The 18,909-nt window shown below is 41.0% G+C and overlaps 1 protein-coding gene across 2 annotated transcripts in view; it reads right to left on the reverse strand.

Annotated features, from left to right (window-relative positions):
• The window catches only part of MAP7 (microtubule associated protein 7), a 179,044-nt gene that overhangs the window by 10,084 nt on the left and 150,051 nt on the right, over positions 1-18,909 (reverse strand). The window contains exons 7-15 of one of the 2 annotated variants that reach the window (XM_068985455.1): positions 16,986-17,099; positions 12,182-12,309; positions 6,785-6,900; positions 6,151-6,434; positions 3,661-3,883; positions 2,440-2,611; positions 2,135-2,236; positions 1,515-1,565; positions 1,369-1,426 (exon numbers count right to left, since the gene is read on the reverse strand). In XM_068985455.1, the coding sequence (XP_068841556.1) occupies positions 1,369-1,426; positions 1,515-1,565; positions 2,135-2,236; positions 2,440-2,611; positions 3,661-3,883; positions 6,151-6,434; positions 6,785-6,900; positions 12,182-12,309; positions 16,986-17,099 (1,248 nt within the window). The remainder of the gene's footprint in view (positions 1-1,368; positions 1,427-1,514; positions 1,566-2,134; positions 2,237-2,439; positions 2,612-3,660; positions 3,884-6,150; positions 6,435-6,784; positions 6,901-12,181; positions 12,310-16,985; positions 17,100-18,909) is intronic. The other variant, XM_068985456.1, reaches the window with a different exon arrangement.

Raw genomic sequence — 18,909 nt, forward strand, 5'->3', positions numbered from 1 at the left:
GAGTATGAGTGAATTCTGGGAGTTGGTGATGGACAGGGAGGCCTGGTGTGCTGTGATTCATGGGGTCGCAAAGAGTCGGACATGACTGAGTGACTGAACTGAACTGAGAGTTTACAGAGAAATGTCCTTTCCTGTAAATCATTTCATTTGTCTTTAAAAAAAAAAAAAAGGCAAGCAAAAGAAACTGAGGTATCTCTGGTCCTGTCTCTTCATATTGACACTGCAGATGATGAAAGGAGAAAACAATAATGTACTACTGACCAACCACCCTTCTGTAAAATCATGAAGTTTTATTTTCATTTACATCAAATTTGATTTAAAATCACCAAGAAATCAATCATCTCTGGCCAAAGCCTATGGCATATGAACAATTTTCTAATGAAATTTCAACAATTTTCAAATTTTAATTGTCTTCTGAAGTCAGAACTTACATAACATTTAAATCCTTTTCTGAGAACTGCTGTAAGTACAGAAAGTTTAATGTCCTTAATAGCAAATATAAATACAGGTTCCTTTAGCAGATGGTGACAGTGTTAGTCCTATAGTCGTGTCCGACTCTTTGTGACCCCATGGGCTGTCCATGGAATTCTCCAGGTAAGAATACTGGAGTGGGTTGCCATTTCCTTCTCCCAGGGATCTTTCTGACCCAGGGAATAAACCTGAGTCTCCAAATGATATTTAATTATATATTCAAAGAAAATTAATTTTAATGTGTGTATATACTGGAGAAGGAAATGGCAACCCACTCCAGTATTTTTGCCTGGAAAATCCTATGACAGAGGAGCCTGGTGGGTTATAGGCCATGGATGGGGTCACAAGAGTTGCACATGACTTAGCGACTAAACCATCCACCACTATGAAAGTGAAGTGAAAGTGAAGTTGCTCAGTCGTGTCCGACTCTTTGCGACCCCGTGGACTGTAGCCCATCAGGTTCCTCTGTCCATGGGATTCCCCAGGCAAGAATACTGGAGTGGGTTGCCATTTCCTTCTCCAGGGGAATCTTCCCGACCCAGGGATCGAACCCAGGTCTCCCGCATTGCGGGCAGATGCTTTAACCTCTGAGCCACCAGGGAAGCCCTATATAAAGGCATATATATCAGATATGGACACACAAATATATACATAATAGAACAAGTATATGATATAAAATGACTTAAGATATCAACTCCATTAGAGTATAACCAAATGTGAAAAAAATCTGCTAGAAATGCTACCGATTTTTAGATAAATGGATTTGTAGATTAGATGAGATACACCTAAGCTTCTGTGAATGAATTAGTTTTGTTTATTTTAAAATCAGTGCTTATCTTGACCTCTAGAGTCAATTCAAAAATTCTGCATTTGAATTGAGTTCACTGAAATACATACCTGTTCCTCCAGTGGGAGTTCCCTTGGTTATATCTCCATTTCTCTGATCAACAGTTTTCTAGCCAAGAAAAAAGCATTTTTAATGTTAAAATTACAGGTTAAAAAAAACACATTAAGAATAGTTTTAAAAATGGCCATCTCAATACCTTATCTGAAGCTTCTGTTCTTCTGGTTCTTTTCATAATCTCCTCAAGTCGCTACAAGAAAGGAAGGATTGAGCAAACAGATCCGATAAAGGAAGAAAGCTAGCCTGGTGCATTTCACTGACTAAGCAAATAGCAGGGCACCTAAGCATGTCTATTTTAGGAAAATATTCTCTTTGTCTTAATTGTAGTTATTTAAAAAAGTTAACGGTAAAGAACCTGCCTGCCAATGCAGGAGAGGTAAGAGCCACAGGCTCAATCCCTGAGTTGGGAAGATCCCCTAGAGGAGGAAATGGCAAACCACTCCAGTATTCTTGCCTCCAGAATCCTGTGGGCAGAGGAGCCTGGAGGGCTACAGTTCATAGGGTCCGCAAAGAGTCAGGCACAGCACACACACAAAAACGTTGGAATTGGCTTAGGCCACATGAATTGGAAGTGACTGTTTTTTGGTGAGGACTGAAACACCAAGACCGATTTCTTTGGAGGAGAATATTAATACTGAGCTGTTTTAGAGAACCTAAAATGGGCAAGACACATTTGTTTTCTGAATGTGGTGAGCCAGTCTCTCCATCTTTAGCCTGCTTCATTCTAGGAAGAATCAGAGCAGTGAGTGTCCCAGATACCTTCTTCCTCTCCAGGCGCTCTTGCTCTTCTCGCTGGAAATGCTTTTCCCGCTCCTGCCGGACCCTCTCTGCTTCTTCCCGAACACGAGCTTCTTCTTCCTTCTGAAAATGAGAAGACGGCATCGGCTTCATAGGGACAAGCTGGCTTTGCCCGCTGTCCCGAAATCCCGGGGCACAGGAGACTCAGAGCGCTCCTCACCACATGCTAGACACCTTGCTCTGCTCATCTGAGCTGCCCCCTCGCGCCATCCTGAGCCAGGGCCGCGCAGCCGACCTGCTTCCCAGCGCGAGCCGGACCCCGCTACCTGTTTCCGGATGCGCTCCATCTCCTCGCGCTCGCGCTGGGCCCGCTCCTCCTCCTGCCGCCGCAGCTGCTCTTCCCGCTGCCGGGCTAGCTCAGCTTCCAGCTGGCGAGCCTCCTCCTCTCGGCGGCTTCTCTCTTCAGCTACCTTCTGGGCCAATTCTTCTCGCTTTTGTCTGGAAAAAAGACCAACCAAGACAAAGAAATGTGAGGGGAGTTCCTTGGCGAGTCTGGAGCTTGCGGTTATCTCAAGGACGGCTGTTGGGAGGTCTGCCACAGTCTCCGCTTGGATACATGTGAAGCCACTCTCTCTCCCCCACCTCATGTTGCCTCGTGGGAAACAGAAGCAAAAAGCAAAATGTAACCACTCGTATTCTGAGGGCAGCTTGTTTTTTTGTTTTAAGGATCTGCAATATAGCTATCTTTAAAGGCTCAGACTTATTTAATCCAATAATGTTAACTTTTAGTAAAGAATTTAACACTCCCCTCCCAGTTTCTGTAAATAAATAAAGGTTATAACGTTCTGGGGCAGGACGGGATAAGATGGACCATGTAAACTCCCTTTTGGGACTAAGGGTAGGGCATGTCCAAGATGGCGGCCCAGCATACTTTCCTGAGAGGCAGTTCTGCCTATTTGAAGAACAATTATATTAACATTAGCCTTATTAGCTCCAGAAGGAGGCCAACTAAGCAAAGTACCCCTGGCATACTGTCTGGCAGGTAGTCATGGGGCACTTTATCTCCCAGCAGCTACCCTATGAGAGGAATTCTATCTGGAAGGAAGAAAACATGAGCTTTTATTATACAGCTTTAAAATAATAAGATAATGAGGAAACATGGGGATGAGCAAGATGTTAGATTAAAACAAACAAACACAGACTGTACAACTGTACCTCTACGGTGGTTACAATCATGAAAATATGTGTGTCTGTATATAGGCATGTATATACACCCACACACTGTTCAGAGACTGGAAAGGATGAATCAAAACATACACACTTATTGAAATCTGGCAGGATTATGGTTTTTTTTTTCTTCAAACTTTTCTCCATCAATTTTGTTGTATTGTCATTATTAAAAAAAAATGTGACTTAAAAAGTTGCTTAGTCATCAGAGGAACAGCAGGTGAGAGTAATTCTGTAACAACTTACATAGATTCGCCTTCAACACTACCACCACTTCTGAAGACTTACTCCAAGGTGTCACGAGGGTGTCACTCCATTACCTTTCGAGTTCTTCCTTCTCCCGCTTCTCTCTCTCCTCCTTCTCTCTCTGCTCTCGGGCCAGCCGCCTCTTCTCAGCAAGCAGCCTTGTGGCCTCTTCTGGGTCGGTGGTGCCCGCAGAGGTCTTTGGAGAAGCACTGGCAGTCAGGGTGGATGACGGGGCTGGTGACGGGGCTGGGGTAGAGGCTGGGGCCGGAGCTGGGGCCGAGGCTGCCGCTGGAGCAGCTGAACAAACAGGTACAAGGAGAAAGCCAATTGGAAACAAAAGCCAAAGAACAAAACAAAAACTAGCATTCCCCAGACCCCAGGCCTAGAATTCATCATTATAAAAGAAAAGGGAATGTTTATTACGGAGCGTTCTCAGGGTTTCACTGTATTCTATCTGTAACCGGGCAACAGGTAACAAAAAGCTTCATGTGCGAGTGAGACATCCAAAGCTGACACTGTCACTGAGTCTTATTTTTACACAGTTAAATCAGTTAACAACACATATCGAACGTGTACTGAATATAGAGCCTCACATTAGGTTCTAAAGGAAGTTATAACCCTAAGAAAAAAAGACGAGAGCTCCTATCTGCCTTTCATTACATTAAAAAAAAATTCCTTCTCTTAAGTGACTATTTATCATTAGAGGACTAAAGCCTTTCTATGACCATGGCCAGTGTCCCTACTACGAGCCTAGGTTCAGGCTGGGAAGACAACAGTCGAGAGATCCCTTAGGTCCACCCAGCATTGTCTCCAGGTCTGAGAAGGAATGAACCAGCATCCGTGCTCCTTAGACAGGCCAGGTCTCCACTGCCAGTCCTAATGTGAACATGCAAGATTACAGCAGTTCTCTGACCTTATCTGGATTCAGGGAGAGTACCTAGAGGGCTTGTGCAGCAGGGAACCCTCCCAACCCCCAACCCCAGGCACCAAGGTGAGATGCACCTGACCACTCCAGACCCTTTCAAGATTTACATTTCTCCTGCTCCCACAAGTTTTTTCTTTGTCTTCAGGACATTTTTTGGCCTTTCTCTTCTGCCTGTTTACATGTAAACAGATACTGGACTCTCCCATTCCCTTAACAATATTATCATTTGTCTTGAGTCATCTGCTCTTTCTTTGCCCTCACCCTCTATCTTCAAATTAAGTTTTAAAGAGAAAACTTTTGGATGAAGACAGTTTTCAACAAGATGTACTGAATTTCTAGCTCCAGGTGATTTTTAAACTTCTAGACAGCATCTGGTTAGTCTGGTAGAGATGACATCCACTGGGTCTCCTGGAAAAAGTTCTGACCTCTGTCAGTCACGCAGGCTAATAAGCCAGTGGTCCTCAAACTACAGTACACATAGGATGTGAAGTGTAAGTGACGTGTTAGTCGCTTAGTCATGTCTGACTCTTTGCAATCCTATGGACTCTAGTCCACAAAGCTCCTCTGTCCATGAGGTTCTCCAGGTAAGAATACTGGAGTGGGTAGCCATTCCCTTCTCCAGGGGATCTTCCCGACCCAGGCATCGAACCTGGGTCTCCTATATTGCAGGCAGATTCTTTACTGTCTGAGCTACCAGGGAAGCCCCCACACAGGATAACTGCCACTGTTTTTTCTGGCAATCCTGCACAGGAGTCAGACGACCTTAGTATCAGAGTCCATGGATTCACAACATATGCTGGTTTAATAGGTCTGAGGTAGGGGCAGGGTTCTATAGTATGAAACATTATAGATGTGGTTGAAAAATATTTCCATGAATTTTTTGAAAATCCTCCTTCTAAAAGGTAGGGACTAATCCCCTCCAGTTGAGTGTGAGTTGAAGCTAGTGACCTGCTTCTAATGAACTGTGTGGTAGAAATCGTGACTTCTGTGTATGTGAGACTTCTGAGATTAGGCATAAAAGATACCGTGGGCTTCTTGTGTTTCCCCCAGGTCACTCAGCTGGGGAAAGCCAACAGAGCAAGCAGACAGACTGTGTGGACATGAAATAACCCTATGGCGAGGCCCATGTGTCAGGAAACGACGGCTACCTGCCTGGGCGTCAGGAAATGACAGCCCTGTGTGTGAGTCATCCTCTAACAACCCAGCTAAACTGCTCTCAAATTCCTTTCTCAAGACTCTGCATGATACAGTACCTGTCTGTTGTTATAAACTCCAAAGTTTTGGGATACTTTGTTACACAGCAATAGATAAATGATTCTGACACAGGTGCTCTGAATACCACATTTTGTCAAATTATTGGACTCAGCCAATGAAAGGAATCCTAAACCATACCTGGAACAAATATGCTGTGGCTCTAACAATAGGCTGTTGGATGGATGATTCCTTCTTTATATGCAAGAAAATTATACTTAAGAAAAGGTCCCCAAATTAGTCTTAGAGTAAAATTTCCAACTGCCCAAAAAGGGAGCAAAGAAGGGAGGGAAGGAAGAGAGGGAAGGAGGAAGGGCTAAGTAAAAGCAGTGCAGCAGAGAAAGAAGAGTCCAAGCAGCCCCCGCTGCACCAGTCAGTGGGTTCCTACCGGGGGCAGGCTCTGTTTCGTCTGGCGTCCCCTCTTCAACTGTGGACTCTTCTACTTTCACCAAAGGTGTTCTGCCCTTTAGTGAGGGCTCACTGGAAACTTTCTGAGGTTCCTTCTCAGGGTCTTTTCTCTCAGATTCCACTCTGACTTCTCTCTTGACAGGGCGGATGTTGCCGGGGGAGGGGGGCCGGAGCTGAGCAGGGGCAGCTTTGACTGGTCCAGGAGGTGTGGAGGGTGCTGGTCTGGGGGTGCCAGGCAGATGGGGAAAGGACTTGGATGGGAGCCTGGGCAACAGACAAAGAGAAGAGGGAACATGAGGACAGGCTCGCCAGAACCCCCCTCTCTCCACATCTCTACCATGTACCAGTCTTGGAATACCAACACCAAGAGAAATGAAGGTATTGAGCTGTGTGAGCACATCTCTCACATCTTACATGGCAAACATGTAAGATCTAAAGTATTTGCTTTAGAGGTTCATTCCAGGCTTCTTTTTTCTTTCCTCTGAGGAAAAATGTTACTCCCTAAGAGAAGGCTAAACAATGTGGGGAGAACAGTTTCTTTTCAGAGCCAGAGGACAGACACTACTAATTATCCAACATGGAACAACACTGCCAGGCTCTTATATTTCACTTACCAAAGTCGGGAGGAAGCTGGTGATCTGGCTTTGGGATGAGATGGAGACAGAGACCTTTGGCTGCCGGATGTGAGGTGGAAGGGCACATTTTCTCTCTCCTTCTCTCTTTTATAGCCCTAAGTTCAGAGAAACACAATAATTAGATTTTTCCACGAGCAGGACAATCACATTCATAGTATTCAACAGTGAAGCTGTAATCCACTGAATGACTTGGAAAATTTCCAGCCTTTGCCATATATATCCATTCCACCCCAACAAAAGGCCTTTATTAGGTTAAAACTGAACCTTATAATTGAATCAACACAATCTGACACTAATAAGAAGGTTCTGGAAGTGTGATCTGGATGTGTATTTGTAAAAAACAAAGCAAAAACACACTTTTAGAAAGCACCTATGCTTTCTGTCTAAAACTGCCTGGACCAAAATCTGTCATGTTCTGGTATAGTCCACACAAAGGTCAAAATAAAGGTCACTTCCAGCTTATCCTCCCTACCTTTGTCCCTTTTAAATCTTTAGCATTTTTCTTTTTTTCACCCTGGAACACACTACAGCTCAGTCTTTTTTTTTTTTTTTTAATTTACATGTCTGCTATATCAGACGTTAATTTTTTCTTTATACTAATGAATATAAACAAGTCCTCCCTTACCTAGTGTCCTCTCACCCTTGAAGGTAAAGTCAGACCCAAGGTGAGGAATTTTAGCTATTTTTGGCCTTCTTCATTAGGGATGAAATAAGAATCTGACAGTGGGCTGAACTATCAGCCCTCCTCTGACTGAACACTAGGAATTAGCCAGAGAAATGATACCTTTCCCAGGTTGAAATGGGCAAAAGGAAACCCAGAAGTGTTCTGATAAAGTCAACCAAGACAAAAAACAAACAAGGAACACAGCAAGAGAGACTCATTCCAAGTATCTGAAACATGGCTGACAGTGTTCTGCGAGGGCAATGAATGCTTGCTGGAGACACCTGTGTAGATGTCTAGCAGTCCTTCAGTCGGTAGAATCCTTGCAGGAGCTTAGGCTGAGGTTAGAGAAGAGACAGAACATCATCTAGCTTCAGAGCCAACAAGCTGGTGTGTACCTTCTTTTCCTTCCTGCCTGACTTAAGCATCACCTACCTTCTCCATCACCTGCCACCCCCACCCCCCCGACTTTGTTCCCTTCAGCACTTCTTCTAACTGCTTCTCTTTTCCTTAGTAACATCCTAAATGATGGGCTAGACTATAGGTGGGGGAAAACACCTCACTGTCAAATAATACTCGACATTTCCCCAGAATAAACACATGAAGGATGGGGCAGGAAAGAGCTTCACAGGGCATGTGCCCCTTTATATCACTTGCAGCTGCATGACCACCTTCTGTCCCCATCTCTGGTACCAGAAGGCAGGAGGCAGAGTCTCAGAGAACACTTGCAGTCCTTGGGTAGCTGAAGCAGTAGCCACCATATAGAACGCTCTTTGCAAGAGTACAGGGTGGCAATTATGCTTCCCTTCCCAAGGGAGGTTGGGGTTAAGTAGCTTGAATTGCTTTTCTTTTTCTCAAAACATTTTAATGTGGCTAAAGTCACAAATGTCTTTCAAATGTCTTTCTGTTGGTCTTAGACTCAGTCACTTATTTGAGTTCCACACATGTGAAGGTGCTCCTAATTCTTATCCTGATCTGAGTTAATAGCCAGTGGTTTGTATAATAATCTTTCCTGTTAATACTTTCCACAAGACTAAGTTGGAAACATACACAGCAAGCTGCCCATGTCAATGGTCTGGACAACTTACCAGCAGGACAAAGACTTTAATTTTACAGTTAGAGTTAGGTTTAGAATACAAATAACCTACAAGAGAGACAATATAAACAGATATCCCAAGGTAGCATTGTACAAAAGAACTGGGATGATAGAAATATTCTGCATCTACACTGAATAAAATGGTAGCCACTAACCAGATTTGGCTATTTGAATTTGGACCTAAATTAATTAAAAATTAATGTTAAGTTCAGTCTCACAAATGTATTTCAAGTGCTCAAGAGCAGTCAGTTGAATTTAGATAAACCAAATAAAAAGAAAATTAAGAAAACAATACCATTTACAACCGCATCAAAAAAAGAATATGCAGGAATAAACTTAACCTGGGACATGGAAGACGTCTATGGTAAAAACTAGAAGGCACTGCTGAAGGAAATTAAAGAAGATGCACCATAAATGGGAATACCTCTTATGTTCACAGGCTGGAAGACTTGTTATTGGTAATATATCACTACTTTAAGCAATCTATAGAATCAATACACTCTTTATCAAAAGGCCACATCATTTTTTTTTTTTTTTGTCAGAAATAGAAAACTCCATCCTAAACTCATATAGAATCTCAAGGGACCCTGAGTAGACAAAACAGTCTTGAAAAAAGAACAAAGTTGGAAGTCACATTTTCTGGTTTTAGAACATATTACAAAGCAATGGTAATCAAAACAATGTGGTACTGGCATAAAAACAGACTTAAAGACCAACGAACAGAACAGACCACCAAAAATAAAACCTTGAGTATATGGTCAAAGGAGCCTTGACAAAGGTGCCAAGACCACTTATTGGGGAAAAGATAGTCTATTCAACAAATGGTGCTGGGAAAACTAGATATCCACATGCAAAAAAATGTAGTTGGACCCTTACCTTATACCACATACAAAAATGAACTCAAAATGCTTAAAAAACCTAAATGCTAAGACTTCAAACTATAAAATTCCCAGAAAAAAAAAAAAACGGGGAGAGTCCTAATATTGGATTTGGTAATAATTTCTTGGATATGACACCAAAAGCACATGTAACAACAACAACAACAACAAAAAAAAAATAGAAAAGTGGGACTACAAACTTAAAAACTGCATCAAAGGATACAATCAACAGAGTAAGAAGGCAGCCTAAAGAATGAGAGAAAATATTTGCAAATCACATATCTGATAAGGAATATCCATAATATATAAAAACTCCAATAAAATTAAAAATAAGATTAAAAGACTAAAAATTAAGATTAAAAATATGGGGAAGGGACTTGATTGGATTTTTCTCCAAAGATGATATACAGGTGGCCAACAAACACATGGAAAGATGCTCAGCATCACAAACTATTGGAGAAATGCAAATCGAAACCATAATGAAGTCATCTCACGCTCCTTAGGCTACTATTTAAAAAACAAAACAAATATTGCTGATGATGTGAAAAAGTGGAAGATCTTGTACCTTGTTGGTTAGAATGTAAATAAATGGTATCGTCACTATGAAAAACAGTGTAGCAGTTACTTAAAAATAGAATTACCATAAGATCCAACAATCAGGTATGTATTCAAAAGAACCGAAGGCAGGATCTCAAAGAGATATGTGCATACCCATGTTCACAGCCATGCTATTCACAATATCGAAAAGGAAGAAGCAACTCAAATGTCCACCAACAGATGAACAGATTAACAAGATGTGGTGTGTCAATACATATGTGTGAGTGTATATGCACATACACAGTGGAGTGTTACTAGTCTTAAAAAGAAAGGAAATCTTGTCACATGCTACAATATGGAAGGACAGACTTAATACGCTAAGTGCAAGTAGTCACAAAAGACAAACGCAGCATGGTTTCATTCATGAAGGTATCTAGTGTAATCAAATTCATAGGAGCAGAAAGTAAAATGGTGCTTGCCAGGAGCTGAGGGATAAGGAAATGGAAAGTTATGGCTTAGTGGGTACAGTTTCAGTTTTGCAAGATTTAAAAAGTTCTGGAGATTGGTTGCATAACAATGTAAATATACTTAACACTTTTGAACTGTGCACTTAAAAATGGTTGAGAAGGTAAATTTTGTTTTTTGTCACAATTAAAAATTGTTTAAAAGATAAATTTCAGATTTGATCTGTCAGTCTCATTAGTCACACTTTCAAGTGCCTGGTTGAATTCTGCAGTGCAGCTCTGGAATATAAGTTATGTGAGTCGTTTTCTGACAGTAAGTATTTGCCTAAATATTTAATTGTAAAGAAATGAAAAGGTAGCCAATAGACCAAATACAGGAGGAAAGAGGCACGGAAAAGACAAAACAAGATTGGTGAGAAAATACAGGTTGTGGATCAAGTGATGACAAATCCCACTCATTTAATCTGTTGGAGGATTGGCTCTCACACTTTCCTCCTGGTGTGTTAATTTTCCTTTTAATCTCTAACAAGATATTTTTCCTTTGGTAAACACTTTTCCCCACCCAATAAGTGTTCAGTGTTCAGGGCCAAAGCTGTTCTGCTTGACTATTGCTATTTGGCCACAGCTAGGCTTTCGGAAGCATCAACGTGCTAATGATGGTAAACTTCCCAGACTTCAAAGGTGGTTTCACTTCTGGCTTCAAGGGCTGGAGGTCTGACTCAGTCATGAATTAAACGTTGATTCCTGAAAGCTTGAGGGGCTTGAAAGAAAACTGCCTATAGGCAAAGCCATCAAACTCTCACAACTCTTGAATTATCCTCAAAGGTCTAAGCAAAATCGTTTTAAGTGTCCATCAGCTTTATACATTTGAACTGCTCTGGGAAGTTAAGATTGAAAAAAGCATTGTTCCAGCCTTTCATGGGTCACGCTATTACCATGCGAGAGGGGCAATGAGATCTCCTGGTTGACTGGGGGGTCCTTTAACACTAAAATACAGATGTCTACATCTTTCAACAGGTGCCAAATGATACATGGCTTAAAGAAGAGGAAATATTCCTGGAGACATACAAGTGACCTCATTGCATTTACAGCATGGTGAAAATTGAGGTTAGTTCAGCTACCCTGCCAGTAACAACAAGTACAAATTGTATTCTTCACTTGCAAAATGTGACTCTGTAACAGAGCCCAACAGCCTTTCAAGAATTACTTAGCAGGTAATTAGTGTTTTCAAAATACTTTGTCACTATATTTTAAGATCTGGGCCTTGACACGGATTAGCTAAACAGACAAAAAGTCTTTATCTTGCTTTTTAGTGAACCACATTTAGAAGGCAGCCAGCTTCTGGATATGGTTGGGATAAAATGCAAAGGCAGCAGTGTAGGCCCACTTCCCCTTCAAAGCTTTTCCTACTTTCACACTTAAAGTATGGCTGGTATAGCAGTGATTTGTTTCAGCACACTCAGATGGCAGTCTAGCCACTCAGACATGCTTGAACAAAGAATGGTTTTCCTCTTCAAATTTAGATTTTCTGTGGGAGTAGAATCCCCAAGTGGGGACAAAGTGTAGGAGCAGGACCACTTAGTCAGGCAGACTCAAGACTGGTGGGTGCATGTGATGATGGATGTTGGCATAGCCCGCTCTGATATCCACACTGCACCTTGGGGCGGTGTCCAGTCTGCACAAGAACAGCAGACTTGTGCTCACCAGACTCACCAGGCTTGCTTCCCAAGAGCTACTCACCACTGTGCCGTGAACAGTCCTCCTCCGCGCGGAGCCGTCGGGTGGTGTTACAAAGAATTTTGGTCGCTCCAGTGGATTTCTAGAGTGTGCAGCTCTGTAGGGCGTGATGTTGATGGGGCTGCAAGATGCTGAACGAGGACAAATGGGGATAACTAGGGTGCAGGTGATTGTTTTACACACAAGAGTGCCAGAGGAGCAGTTGAAGGAAAGCCAAAAGCAGGATCAGGACAAGGAGCAAAGCAGAAATAGAGAGAAAAGTAGGGAGAAGTGTTATTACCTAAAGGCCTCCAGAACCATCACGCTCAATTCTCCTCACAGTCCTGTTTACAGTGCGTCCAAAAGGAGGGCACGTCCAAGTGAAAATCAGGAATATATAAACTATTTGGCTATTTAAATACTTTAATTAAAGATACAGATGTCAGCCATATAGAAAGCAATGGCCTTATATTCCTATAAATAGATGGTTCTGGTAAAATGCTATATTAGTGACATAATTTTAAGATAAGGATTGTTTATAATCAGATTTTTCCTAATTAGCTTTCAGATGGAACAAAAGGTGGAAAGACAGCAAGTGAGCAAGCAGGCAAGCAAGACATACTGCAGCTATTTTGGGAGTAGAATTCAACAGCCAGTGGGGACAAAAAGCAACTGAACTTTTAAAATGTTAAATGACCAAGTCTCATCAGGTGTTAAGACTTGCTACAAGAATAACTAATAATTTCCAAAAAAAAAATTCTGTAAATGTTTTATCTACTTAAAGGCAAATCAAATGCATGCTTTTGGGTTTTCCCATAAGCCAAGGCATTGGATGGTTCACAACAAGCAGAGGAACGTATAGGGAAATGGGATGTCATCATTTAAAACGGTGAAGAGAACATGAATATGTTAGAATTGCCAAAAATAAAGTTGAATCATGAAGGGCTGTTACAGTTTTACTTAAGATGAGATTTTTGTTTTGTGAAAACCACATCGTTTCTGACCTTACTTTCAAAGGAACATTGTTATTAATCAAGCGGTTGATTCTGAGTAACAATGGGGTTAAAGAAACTCACAGAACACAGGATAGGTATCAGACATTTGGGTACTAATGATCCAAGGTTCACTTTCATATTTCATCCAGAAATCTCGTTTTCTAGGTAAGTAAGACAAACATGACTACTGAAGGGAATACTATGTATCTGGACCATGTTATGACTTTACCCAACTCTCGCCATTGTAGCCACTCTTTAAAGAAACTATTACATCAACTGAATATAATAGTATTAAGTTAATAAAGTCAAAACTCAAAAGTTCATAAGACAAATTCAATCTTAATTTCAGAATTATAGTTAACAATATGTTATTTTGGTTTACTCTATAGACAGAAAGTCCATCAGATTGCGTCTTCACCCTTGTGTTCTCTTTCATTAAATACCTTGCAGTATCTTGTGGTTATCACTGAATAGTCAAGGCAGTGGATCGACTGGAAACAGCACTCTTTTTCCATCATCTGAAAACAGAACTCTTATTTCTTGGATCAGTTCTCCTCAAAAGATATATGTCTTACTTGCAAACTGACATAAAGGTCTGCTTCAGACCTTAATGGTGAAGGAAGTTTCCTTTATGTTGTGAAGGAGACCCTCTCATCATTTGGCTTACTGTGATCACAGGCAAAACAATTTGAAAACTTAACCTTTTCTTAAATGCCACAACAAAGCACTTGTCCTTCCCAGACAAGGAAGGAGTTCATTAATGCAAACCCCCTCCAATCCAATCCAATGCCTTTAAAGATGAACATCCTAGCACCAGGCACTTCTGTGGGATTTATGAGCAAGAGAGGCACACACAGCCCAGGGCACAGCCAGAGGTCATTAACTGCTCAACGATCAAGAAACCCTGGATGACAGCCTTTCTCTGAGGCCGTGGATCTGACACTGAAAAAAGAATGAGGCCCAGAAATATGATTTCTTTTTCCTCTAGTGGGAAGTAATAATTTCAGGGGGTATCTATGGAACATTTCCTGAGACCATCATGGCTGTAAACCAATCTCATCATGTCGTTGGCTCATTCTTTATTATAGTGCTGAATGAATATGAAGGAAAGGAAGCAACCTACCTGACATAGTTTATACAAAAATCCTCAAATTTAATTGTTCAAGAAATATTGTCTGGTTAATTCTAAGGAGACTACATTTCATGGAATTCGTTGCTGTTCTTAACAGCAACTACTGAAAAACCTGAAACCTTTAAATCAATAGTTCTAATGATCTTGCCTTTCTGAAGGAAAAGGAAGAGCAATATGTGTTTTTTTCTCCAGAGAGTGCCCTCCATATCCCAAAGTAGTCGTATTAAACATAAAATTTCTTTTATGGAAATGTCTTTGAGCAAGTCTTCTACAGTATCTATATCTCTTTCTACTTTTGGTAGTAAGTATGCATTAATTTAACGCATTTGGATTTTCTATTTGAAATAATGGCTGCAGAGAAAAGATAATGCAGTCCATGTGGTTGATGAACAACAGAGAGAATAACCACATGGTAGAATAATAACATTGATTAAGTGCTTACTATGTGCAGGTACTATTCTAAGCGTCTTTTTGCTTATGTTAATTCATTTAATCCTGAGCTCCAATAATCACATATATCTTAAATGTATTTTTAAAAAATGGGCAAGGAAAAATCAACCCAAAGCAGTGTTCACAAATGAAACATATGAGACTGATTTCCAGTTTTCAACTGCTCTTATTACTTGTTCTGGGAATTTACAATCACTGGACACCCTAGGGGTAAGGGTGGCTGTTTTGATCTGCTATTATAACCCTGGCTCTAGATGCAGGTCATCCTCTTGCCAATGGCAATTGGATATAAGGTGAACTGAAGGAAAGACATTAAAAATAGGAAGACAAGAAAAAAAATCAAGGAGAGGAGTTGGAAAAATAAAAGTGATGGGAAAGTGTTTTTTGACAAGATAAATGTGAGAGATATTAACATAAATAATTTTAAATGGAAAATTTTAAACACCACAGTTTTGGTTCATTAAATATAAGCTGTATCAATGCAATAATAGGTAACAATGATCTAAGGAAAGTATTAATAAAACAAACAAGTAAAGGCTACGTATGGCATTGCTTCACACTAAAATAAATGACAAAAATGTACCAGTTTGTGAAAAGGAGGATGTAAAAGTTGGAAACAAGAGCCAGTTAGCAGATTAAAAAGCCCCTTGATTGAGCATAACGATGACGGAAGGTGGAAAGATGGGCAAGTCAAATGGGTGGAAAATGAGGAAATGGTGTTGGAGGAGACTAGAGGAAGAGTGAAAGAATTGACAAAGGTTAGTGATGACAGAAATAGCAAAGGAAGACAGTTTTTTGTTTGTTTGTTTGTTTGTTTTTAGCTGTGAGGCAGTCCTTTAGTATGAAACAACACACAGTGGAGGTTCAGAAGCATAAGAGACAAAACTACTTGGATCCTATGAAACATGACTGAAAAGCAGTTTCAAAGGTTCTTCAATTAGCTGGACATAAGAAAAGCTTTCAGGACTTGTACGTATGTACAACAAAATGGGCATAAAAATAAATTATCTTGTACTCTTTTCTCCAGAAAAATCTCAGATGCAATGTGACAGCTGACAGAAGAGTTGCTTTACAGAAAGCACAGATCGCTGTGGTCCAGCTAGTTGAATGCATGATGGTACACAGAGCGTCACAAGGGTGCCAAGGACAGAAGTACATCTAAGATCTAGTCCACCTCAGTGGCTCTGGTGCAAGTCACTTATTGTCAATCTCTTGCTTTCCACAGGAAGGTTGTGGGAATGCCTGTACTTGCTTTCTTGACTGCCTCCCAGGGGTACTGTGAGAAGTCAGGTTGACACTCGCTCACTGGGCACTATAGATGAAAGACATCATAAAACTACCAAGAGTTATTATTTTAAAAAAAAAAAGAGGGCTAGTGAACATGAAGAGGCTTGCAAAGGCAAAGCCTTTTGAAAGGGAGCTTTATGAGGAGGCAATGCAGTTGCCTACATACCAAAGATGAGGGCTGGTCACATGGATATTTGGGAAAACCCAAGTCAACTCACTGTGAGAGACACACTGCCAAAAGCCTAATATGTATGTTTCTTTTCAGCTTGGTGTAGACTATACGAACTTCTCATTAAACTAATTGGCTCATTCAGACATGTTTTACATTTTAAAAAAGTAGAGGAGTTACAACTAATTATAATGACTAGTACTTGGCACATTTTACATATTTTCAAAGTAATGTAACAACTAAGAACACTGTAATTAGCCTTCTCCACAACTCTTAAGAGTTTTGAAAGGGTACTATTCCTCGATTACATATAAAAGCCTAGCCCAGGGAGGATAAGTGTCTAGCCCACGGCCACATTTATGAAACACTATGCTTAAATAGGCTTGTGCTTTGATATTATCCCCAAGTCCACAAAGTAGTATTCAATCTTAAATTATTTCTACCTTTGATCATCTCCTCAGATGCAAAGGCAGAAAGGAAGGGAAGGAATAGGATTCTGTAGTAACAGTTATGAACTGACAGAAGCCTCTGGAGCCACCTGATCACAGGGAGGAACGTCCTTTGTCCGCCTGGCATCTGGTGTCCAGACAAGATGCTAAGATGGAAGCGCAGAGGAACAATGCCAGGGGCATGAAACCAACACCAGCACACACATTTCCAACGCCATCCCACCAGGAGGAGGAGAAGCACACAATGGGAAGAACTGAGATGTGATTAGATGAAAATGGGGTGGCTCAGAGAGGGCTTCTAAAGGAGGACTTTACCTCACTGAGAGTTGCACCTTGACAGTTTTACCTGAATTTCCAGACAAGGCCGCTGTGCTTTTACTTCTGGCCAGGAACGCATGTGTGGGCGTCAGCAGTCTGTTAACCACGCTGCTCTCCCACGGGCTGAGCTGCAGGCGGCGAGCTAAACGTCACCACATAAGCGAGATGTTAGAAGCGTTCTTTCCAGGGGCGAGGCGGGTGCAGGGCATAACCCCTTTCACTTCCCAGGCCTCGGAGAGGAACCTCGACAAGAGAGGCTTGTCTGGGGAGGAAGGTGGTACAGAATTGGGGCAGGAGGGACTCTGCTCAGAGGAGCGGCTATTCCATAAGGTTGGCTCTCTTCAAGGTGTTAAGTCTGTGGCAGGCTCTATATTAGGTTTATGGACATGGCTTTTGCTAACCACCTGCCTATGGAGTCAACAGGTAACGAAACAGAAGGACCATTTCAAGCGGGTTTGGCATGTTTCTCTGAGTCCATCGAACCTAGCTGCCCTCATCGGGATGGGCAGTGGGCTAAGGCATACACCTCAGCCAAAGGGCGTCTTAAGTATCCTGCATGTCAAGTTCAACACAGGCTTGGGCAGCTTAATGTGAGACTGGAAATATGTAAATAAAGATAGAAAGGGTCTCCATTAGATTTTGCTACATCTCCATGAACTGCCACCTGGGTAACTAGGAGGGGCGGAATTAGATATAATAAAATGAAAGAGGACTCATGTAAAGTTCTGTATAGAACTTTTGTCTTCCTCATTCAGCAAGCAGGTTCTTGCCTGGTTTGGCAAGAACATAAAACTTTTGATGAAGGATAAGGATAAAGCTGAACATAAAATTAAGATAGAAAAGCCAAAATCCAATATGATCATAATGTTGGAAATTACTAGTGGGTGTGTGAAGAATCCAGAAAATAAATTTAAAATGATACGATGCAGTCCCAAATTGTACCAGGGCTTCGCAAGACCACTGTTAGGAAATGAATGCTGATTACAAATACATTACTTTGCTTATGTTATTACCTTCCAGTAATGGTCTATGAAAATACAGAAGCTACTTTCCAAAGGTATCAGGAAAGAAGCTTGCAAAATCCTACAAATATCACTAAAATAAAGTGATCATATAGACTTGACCCTTGAACAACACAGCTTGAACTGCACAGGTTCTCTTATATGTGGATTTTTCCCACTAAGTATACTGTTGCCCTTGGTGTCCATGGATGCAGAACCTGGAGATGCAGAGGGCTCACTATGGGGCTCAAGCACTTGAGGATCTGGGTGTCTGCAGCAGTTCCTGGAACTAACCTCCCAGGGATACCAAGGGAGGTCTGTATATTTTAGAACATATTCCCAAATCATTTATAAAACCTTTAAAACTGTCTAAACCTGACAAGGCTACTCTGTTCTACACCACAAACAGCAGGTGCAAGTCCTCTGGCCTCTGGAGCAACTATTCTTATAATAATTTTTTATATATGTTATATTTTAAAGAAATGACTTCTAACTTCCAGAAAATTAATTTTAGTTAATAGAAGCCATCCAGTGTTAAAGGTTGTTATAAAAAATATCTGCTATTTCAAGGGAGGTACCAACCTCCAGTAAGTACCTTAATTACCTGACTTTATTTTAAATGAGTAGCCATTTTGATCAGGCACTGGAGAATTTAAGAATTAGTGAATAGTTTATTAGATTTTCTGGGTTTTGGGGGGAGAGTCTTCATGGTTAAATTAAACCTTATCTATTGATATGAAGACATACATTAAAAACATGTTATAAAAACTATTATAATACAGTTGGTATAATGCACAATAAGATAAGTGCCATTATAAGCTATAGTATGGCAGTGTGTGTGTGTGTGTGTGTGTGTGTATCAACAGAACATAATCTAAAAATCTAATCTAAAATTAGAATACATTCAGAGAATTAAATCAGTGGGGAAAGTAATTAGGATTAAATTAAAAT

The sequence above is a fragment of the Capricornis sumatraensis genome, chromosome 13 (assembly GCF_032405125.1).
Source record: "Capricornis sumatraensis isolate serow.1 chromosome 13, serow.2, whole genome shotgun sequence".
Taxonomy (NCBI): domain Eukaryota; kingdom Metazoa; phylum Chordata; class Mammalia; order Artiodactyla; family Bovidae; genus Capricornis; species Capricornis sumatraensis.